Here is an 8864-nt window from a genome sequence, read left to right as displayed (position 1 = left end):
ACAACATGAGGGAGAGTAATTACTGACAGAATTTTCATTTTTGGGTGAACTATCCCTTTAAGGTTGCAGTCCATGATAAGGTTGTTGTCAGTAATGTTAATTTCTATGATTAACTTGACAGGGAGAATGACATAAAACAAAGGAAAATTATTCTGAAATTAATGTTTTATGTAAGCACACACACGAACACACGTACACACACACACACACACACACACACACACACACACACACACACACACACACACACACACACACACACACACACACACACACACACACACACACAGTTCAGTGGTTCTGGAGATTTATCTTTATCTGAGACTCATAAACAAAATGTTGAAAATGTGAAAATAAAACAGTCTACATTGTAAGTTGTTTTTTTTTTTTAGGATGAAAAATCTATGAGCATACCTCTTCTCACTTGCACCTCAAGACCCAAAGTATAGAATAGCTCTAGGTGTTCTTATAAGATATTTACTGTCAGATGTGTGTCTGCTATATGTACTGACTGCATATGTGCATCATAGTTAGTTATTTATATTAACATAAAATGTGGACAGTCTGATTCAGCCATGGCAAACTAAGTATTGTGGTCACTACCAAAACATTACTGTCACTACCAAAAATGTGCAGTCACTACTGTAACATGGGATGTTTTGTCAAAAATAAAGTATATTGAATTATCAACTAAGATGTTATGATAGTGTTTGGTTCAATGCATATTCAAACTAATGAATCCTTAACTTTGAAATCAGTATGATAAACTTTATGCCTTCTACAAAGAAAGATTGGGTTCAAAATACAACAAATCTCATAAATTACACTTAAAATATTATTAAAATTATAATCTTTATTGATTTAACCTGTAAAAATATTTTTAAAAAATAGAAAAAAATATATATTTATAAGGTAGATGTAAACAAAATCTTAATAGGTCATTATAAGCCTTCTTAATAAATTATTTAATATTGTGTTTCGGTAGTGACAAATTTGGGGAGAAGGAAAATATTACAGCATTTTCTGAAAATACAATATGAGAATTAACTACACAATTACTAGAAAAGCATACCTTGGATATTATACAATTTGCATACATGCAAAATTTGTGGGAAAAAACAAAAAAATGTCAAGATGTTTCCAACTCTGAAACATCTGCAGAATGGCCCATATACGTTTACACTTCATTTTAAAACGCATAACTTTTGCTATGGTTACGCCTGCCATCCACACACACTGCTCCGGAGTTTTAGACCCTTGTAAACGGAGTCTGATCTCTTCAGTCAAGACCGAAGACACACGCAAGCCACGTAACCCATCGCAACGACACCCCAGACTGACAGAAACGTAAAAATAAACGTTAATTTAGGCTACTTTAGTTTTGCACACATTGTCATGTTAATTATAATCAAATGCATTTTGTTTTATTGACCACAATATTATCATTGATATTTGTTTGAGAAGGGCACTCAAAATGTTGCTTTTTAATGAGACGTAGCCTACACAAATTGAAATGTTGGGTAACACTTTATTTTACAGTGTCCTTGTTACATATGTTACGTACTTACCATAGTAATAACAGTAGGCTAAATTATGCATAATTAAAACTACAGTCACCCTATCTACAAAGAACCTTTTGTACAAATGAAAGGTTCCATGTAACCATCAATGACAATGCAGAACCATTATTTTTAAGAGTGTAGTATCCTTGAACAAAGATGAATTTAGTTGGAACAAATAAGGCTTTTGCCCACACAGCAAGATTAAATGGGTTTGATGACAGGTTTAGATCCAGAGTATTTGAATCGCGGCTATATGGCATGGAACTGAGAAACTCTACTCATTAAGTTATCCCACGCCAGCAAGTTTAGGCATCACCTGTCACACCTCAAAGTGATACTTAGGCATTCGAAAGATGCAGAGATAAGAATGTCCTAAATCAATCACAAAGATCTTAAGCATGAACAAACACATGCTCAGTGGCATGGAACTAACTGGAAAATAAGAGCATTTTCTTAGAAAGAATGAGACCCTGAAAGGCAAACTTACTTTATTACCAAGCTCTTCTCATTAAGAAATTACTATTTAATTTAACAGCTAAATTAAGCAGTGTCTCAATTTTTGGTTGATATATATATATATATATAATTTATTTAGTTTATTATTGATATTAGATGCTAGATTATTGTTATAGAAATATTACAGAATATTGCACAAGAAATAAAAAGACATGCCAATTTAAATGTACAATTGCAACACTTTATTATATACCGAATGCCCTTTTACCCACCCAAGCACACTACACACACACACACACACACACACACACACACACACACACACACACACACACACACACACACACAGAGTGAGAGAGATATACAGATATAGGCTATGCAGTTTACAAGTTACATGTATATTCGAATAAAACATCAAAAAAGAGAAAAAAAGTATATCAAAAGTATACAAAGTATAAAAAGGATTCATTGTGGAGAATGGAAACAATTCACAGTTCGTACATTCATATTGTTCTAATACAATGAACAGAAGCAAACCAATACAGTTCATTATGAACCTCGGCAGGAAGATAGTAATTCAGTCTGATGTAGAAAATATATGAATCAGCAGGAGTGATGTTATAAACTACATTTTATAGTGTATTGGTCTAATACACATTTTTTTTTGTGTGTGGTTAAAAATACAACAGTTTCGTCTGCAGTGGCATGATCAAATCTGTCTCAGAATCTCGTACACTACATAGTGCGTTTGTTTTTCTGATCTGTTTTCTGCCTGAGATCTTTCACCCAGGCTTTTGTTGGATCAGCACAGAGCGTCCTTGAGCTCTTCAGCTTAAAACTGTTTGGAGAGCAGAAAAAAATAAAATAATCAAAAAGACATACATATCTCTGCAACTGCGGCTGTAAGATTGCAGTGTACTTGCTGCATAATACAACCCAGTGTTACTGGTATCATGAATTCCAGCTTTCCAAGTGTTTCTGTTTTATGTGCTTGATTTAAAATACTCACACAACTGCAGGAATGTTACATCCTCCATCTGTTTCCTGTATTCTGTAACTCACTATGTGTCTTCTCATGGACTTCCTCATCCCTACAATGTACCTCAAACAGCAGTTTTCATAGGAACCTGAGAATAAATCAAAATTATATAGTTTGCATTAAGTTTAATTCTGTGATTTTAAATAATATTCTTGTCTTCTAAAACCATTAATTTTATTACCATTCTATTTTTCTATTTTTATTTTTATATCTATTTATGAAACTCTCCCATCACTCTTTCTTCATTTATCATTTTTTTATTTCCTGTTAAACCCTTGGATAAAAAAGCTGAAATGTTTTAGAAACTGACCAGTTATTTGTATATATTTATACAATTGTACATAATTATTTTTAACTGTATATTTAATATTACTAAATGAATATCACATTATCAATGCATAATTGAAGTGATCTCACTTTATTAATAAGTTCTTACCTTGTGCCACACTGGGATACATGCAAGCCAACAGCAGGAAAAAAACTAGGATTTGAAACTTCATGGCTGAATGCTGTGTATAAGCTGCAAGAAAAGACGAGGAAATGTTTAGTATAAGCAGTTTTGCATTTCATTATGTGCATCCACCAGCCAATGTATATAATAAATAACATGAGGCTCTAATGTGCTGAATAATAGCTAGACCGCATGTCTCATCTTTACCTCAGAGGTTCTCAGAAGAATGATGTTTTTCTTCACGGCTAAAGCTGCTCTTTTCTCCTCCTCTGCTTAGTTGACACTTTTTATAGCAACAAAACCTGATCCTTAGCCACGCCCCGTCACATTTTGCCTAGATTTTAGAGGCTGTTAAAAAAGTGGATCCTGTTGATTGACTTTCAGTATTGTTTTAACAAATTGCAATTGACTTAAGAGTTCCTGCACTACAATCATAAAGAGGATACCTGAAGCGATATCTCTAATATCTTAAACCTCTATATTTGGTCAGTACGGAGATGTTTTAGTGTGAGGGATGGAACTGTTTTTTTTTTACAGCCCCCATTTCTAGCCCCTGCCATTATTGCACAATATAACATCTTTGCCAAATCCTTTCCCCTTAAACATCTGCTTTAGAACTTTCTATGTGTGTGTGTGCCAATAAAACAGAACAAAATCTGATGTATTGTGCAACGAGATTCCCCTAAATTGATCATGCTTTTGAAAACGTGCATGCTGTGTGTTTATGTCACATTATCTCTTCCTCCCTTATGTGTGTCTCAACAATGATAATCATTCACTATCTTGGCCCTGACCTGGCCTAAACCTGGCCCTTAATCTGACCTAAACTGCAGACTTGTGTTTCTTAAAGGAGATGGTTTAGTGACAATAATTCGTAGTGTGCTAAAATCTGGGAAATTGGGGAATTCCATTTTAACCCTTTCATGCATAGTGGTCACTACAGTGGACAGCTATTAAAAAAAGCATTTTCTTGAATTTGCACGGGTTTTGATGGCATAGTTGCACATCAACCTCTTCAGTGGACCCTGGTGCATCATCCTATACATTGCAACCAAGTGGCAAGCCGTTGTGTTTTGATTTTTTCCCCCTCCAAACCAAGATGGCCAATGGTCAGTTAGAAATGCCAAGTTGCTCCGGAATATCCACCCATTCCTTCTATCCTAGGAGACTCTTGTTGGTAAAAAAAAATATTGCAGCATCAAGCAATATCTAATGAGTCCTATCACAGTTAAATTTTCCAAGTTTTGATTTTAGATTGGGAGAAAAATCTGATTAATCATCTGTCCACTATAGTGGACCTCATGCATTAATGGCTATATTCCAGCCACAATTCATACTTATACTGTGAATATTGTTTTTGAAAATACTTAATCTGCAGTGACTTTTTTTTTTTACTGTAAATACATGTATTTGTATTATTAGAATATCATTTTCATTGACATCAAAAAAAGTTATGTGATTACATAATGTATGTGACTTGTAATGCATTACTTTACTTGTTAGATCAAATAATCTGATTTCGTAATGCATGTTATTGTAATGCGTTTCTTTACTCGTAACATCAAAAAGTAATCTGATTATGTATTGCATGTTACTTGTAATACATTACTTGTAACATTTAAAAAAAATCTGATTACGTAATGCACATTACTTGTAATTAATTACTTTACTTGTAAGATCAAAAAGTAATCTAATTAGGTAATGCATGTTACTTGTAATACATTGCTCGTAACATTAAAAAATCTGATTACGTAATGCATGTTACTTGTAACACATTACTTTACTTGTAACATCAAAAAAGTAATCTGAATGTGCTATGCATGTTACTTGTAATGCGTTACCCCCAACACTGATCATTTCAGATGAGATTGAAAAAAACGTATCGCTAGGTTTTCTCAGAGGAGGGCTATGAAATGTGTCCATCTTGAACATAATCAGAATGATCAGCTAATAAGGGTAAATCTCCATACTCTGGTGCACTGGAGGGAGCATCTGAGTGGTTTCCACAGTTGTACCTTGACAGGCTGTAGAAGATTCTGATGGAATCACGTCCTCATGTTCTGATATCAAAGATACGCGAAGTGCAACTTGTATGAAGTTCAATTGCCTTTGCAATATTTCGCATTTATATTTTTTGTATATATTTTATAGTTTTCAGATGATTTGATATAATTTTATTGATTAGTTTGTTAAATACACATACTTTATCTATTTGATTATTGTATTATATTTAATACAGTATCTCTTCAGTTTAAAACAAACGCATGCTGTCCACTCAAGTGGACATCTGAAAATCTCTTTGAAAAATGTGTAAAAAAAATAAAATAAACAAACAATACAAATCTTGTTTTTCATGCCCTAAGAGCAATAAAAACACATAGGAAAAAAATCCTGACTGAGGTTATCATAATTCATGCATGAAAGGGTTAATAAACAACTAAACAAACATTTCACCATGCAGGACATGAGAATCTCATCCTTGAATTGGTGCATCTTGTTACAGACGTTTAGAGGCTGTTGTTTGACCTTTAATTAAAAAACTCTGCAGAAAGGAGTTCCACTTCACCAAGTCTTGAGGGTAATAAAGTGAGGGTCAGATTTAGGCTATTTGAAAAATTCACCAGAGATCTCTACATTTGCTTTAAAAGAATATTGAGTTTTTTTTCCACTTCAAACTTAGAAGACACTTCAGCCTCTTTGGGGACCACCCGGCAACACTGATGGAATGTTAATTAGTCCCATATGGAGAACTGGTGTTTTGATTGATTTAGTCTTGTAGAACTTTTTGTAAACATTTTTGTTGTTTTGTCACAAGAACATTCTGACAGTGTTTCTGCTAAAGTAGCCAATGCTATTACACTTAAAAAAGGGATATGCGCATATTTGATTTATTTATGACATGCCATCTTCCCCCTAACCACGTTTTTATTAAGTCATATTTCTATAGCCCTATGTTACAGATGTTCTTGATTTCATCTCTCTTTTTTTATGAGGCTTGCAGTAGAATTTATGCGACAACTTAAACATCTTACTCCACTCCACAGCGGTGAACATTCCATATTCTTTTTGCATTGCTGAGAGTGGAAGTAATGCAGAAACGTAAACTCTTATTGAATTTATTTGTTTACTATTGGCTTATTCCTACTTGTTCGGTTTCTGTTCTTGGACTCTTTAGTCCTCTGCATGACTAATTCTTCAAGAATGAAATACAGTCAATGAAATAAGCATATGTATATGTAGGCTACATATAGTAATCAAAATTATTCAACCCCCATTGCAAATACGGTTTATTGGCAAAAATGTACAGACTTACAGCTGTTTGCGATAAACAAATCAAACATGAAATAGCTCAACACAACATGTTTCAAGTGGTTTCCCCAAATTCCCCAGAAAATGCAACTTTTTATGACTTCTGCTGCCTCAAAAATATTCCAGGACTTCTTCTGCTACAAAGCCTTGTTGGAAGGTCCAATAACGCCCAAGCTTCAGCTTCCTCACTGATGACATGACGTTTTCTCCAAGGATTTCCTGATACCTCAATGAATCCATCTTTCCTTCCACACGCTGCAGGTTTGCCTGTGGATGCAAAGCAGCCCCAGAGCATCACCGAGCCACCATCATGCTTAACCTTTTCACACGTGAGTTTAAAATATTCTGGCTGACCCCCAAGTGTGAGTTTTTCAAGGCGACTGTTATTTAGAATGTATCACTTTTACTGTTTCCATGGTGATGCGTCATTGCTTGTCACGTGACACACCGCATCCAAAATAGCGCTGAATGACTTCATTTTTCATTTTTTATTCAAAATATTCACAAAATGTGCTAGCTATAGCATGAAATATCTGATATTCCGATTGTCAAATATGTGCAAGTGGATGTGTTTTGTTGTTTAAACATCTCAACACGAACCAGCAGCTAGCTATGTGTCTGAAGGCAGGTCAAAGTAGATGTTGTTCGCGGGCAGCTAATAAAGACCGTAGGCAGGCATTAGGCAAATGTCTTACCCAGTGACGTGTAGCCGTAACGGAAGTGGGATTCCAATTCCTGACGACTCGTTTAGGTGGTTCAGAGTCGATTCCTTCTTTTGGGAGACATTAATTTTATTTATCGTGCACTTTCGTCTTCACAACGTTGCAAATCGTTTACATTCATAAACAGCTACATTACACATTGCATGAAAGGTAATATTTTAAAAAGTATAGGGGAGCTTTAAATAACAAATCATATTAAAATATAATTTGACACAAATGCTAAATTTGTTTTTATGCACATGAAATGTAGCAAATAAAATCATATTGTTCAAAATAAAATTCACAGAAATTAACTGTCATTTTCAAGAGGAAACTAAAATATCTACAAAATCTTTGAGAGAAACAACAATCGCCTATTTTTATCCAAGCAAAATGTGGGAAACCTGGATACACACGTGATACGCGGATCGCGGTTATATCCGCGGATCGGGCGGGTCAAGTAATAAAAATAACATTCTGATTAATTTCGGGTGGGTCGCGGGTGGATATGATAAATCATTATTAAAGAAAATATTAACTACATTCTCTAAAATATGAGCATGTCTAAAATGTATTTTTTTCCCCCGTCAGGCAGACAGACGGGTACTAATTTGCACTCTCTTTAAGATATAGCCTACGCGGGGTCCGCTTTTTAAGCAGGAATGGAGCAGGCCCGAGAGTGAAGTAAAAAAGAAGAATTAAAAACAAAACAAAAGGAATGAAAGAAAGAAAAGTACCGTGTGGGAGCGATTTAGCTAAGAGGTTAACGAGGATGAATCAAGTGCTGGGTATGTAAGTTAGGCCTAATATGCAGCTGCTGTGAAGTGTTTGTGTGTGTGTGTGCCTGTTCGGGAAGTCGCAGTGACAGAAACAGTGACATTCCAGTTTAAGTTTCAAGGAAGTAAAGCCTGTTTATACCATTAAGAAAATGAAATTCTGTCAAATAAATTTTGTTTTAAAGGTCCCGTTGCATGCGATTCCATGTTTCAAAGTTTAGTTAGTGTGTAATGTTGTTGTTAGAGTATAAATAATATCTGTAAAATTATAAAGCTCAAAGTTCAATGCCAAGCGAGATATTTTATTTAACAGAAGTTGACTACAAAAAACGGCTCGATTGGACTACACCCCTCTACTTCCTTCATTAGTGACATCACCAGAACCGTGTTTAGACTAACCTCCGCCCACAGGAAAACAGGCGTATTGATGGCGAAATGTCAACAGACGGTTGATGTTTATCTATAATCGGATACCGCAAAAGTTTAATTCGAAGTTGTTAGTTTGCTCTGTCCATTTCACCACGGACTGTTTTTCTAACCTGGGATAATATCAAGCAGGCTTCTCTCAGC

General features: G+C 34.8%; 1 protein-coding gene across 1 annotated transcript; it reads right to left on the bottom strand.

Annotated features, from left to right (window-relative positions):
• Nucleotides 1-2245: 2245 nt before the first annotated feature.
• Nucleotides 2246-3575, bottom strand: ccl25b (chemokine (C-C motif) ligand 25b). Its single transcript, XM_084101967.1, has 3 exons — nucleotides 3494-3575; nucleotides 3028-3145; nucleotides 2246-2856 (listed from the first exon to the last, which is right to left on the bottom strand). The coding sequence occupies exons 1-3, from the start codon at nucleotides 3555-3557 to the stop codon at nucleotides 2754-2756; spliced, it is 285 nt and encodes a 94-aa protein (XP_083958093.1). The 5' UTR covers nucleotides 3558-3575; the 3' UTR covers nucleotides 2246-2753.
• Between the last annotated feature and the right edge of the window lie 5289 nt (nucleotides 3576-8864).

The sequence above is a fragment of the Abramis brama genome (assembly GCF_963993115.1).
Source record: "Abramis brama genome assembly, chromosome: 23".
Classification (NCBI taxonomy): domain Eukaryota; kingdom Metazoa; phylum Chordata; class Actinopteri; order Cypriniformes; family Leuciscidae; genus Abramis; species Abramis brama.
Note: the sequence above shows the minus strand (reverse complement) of the source record. Positions and strands in the feature narration are given on the sequence as shown.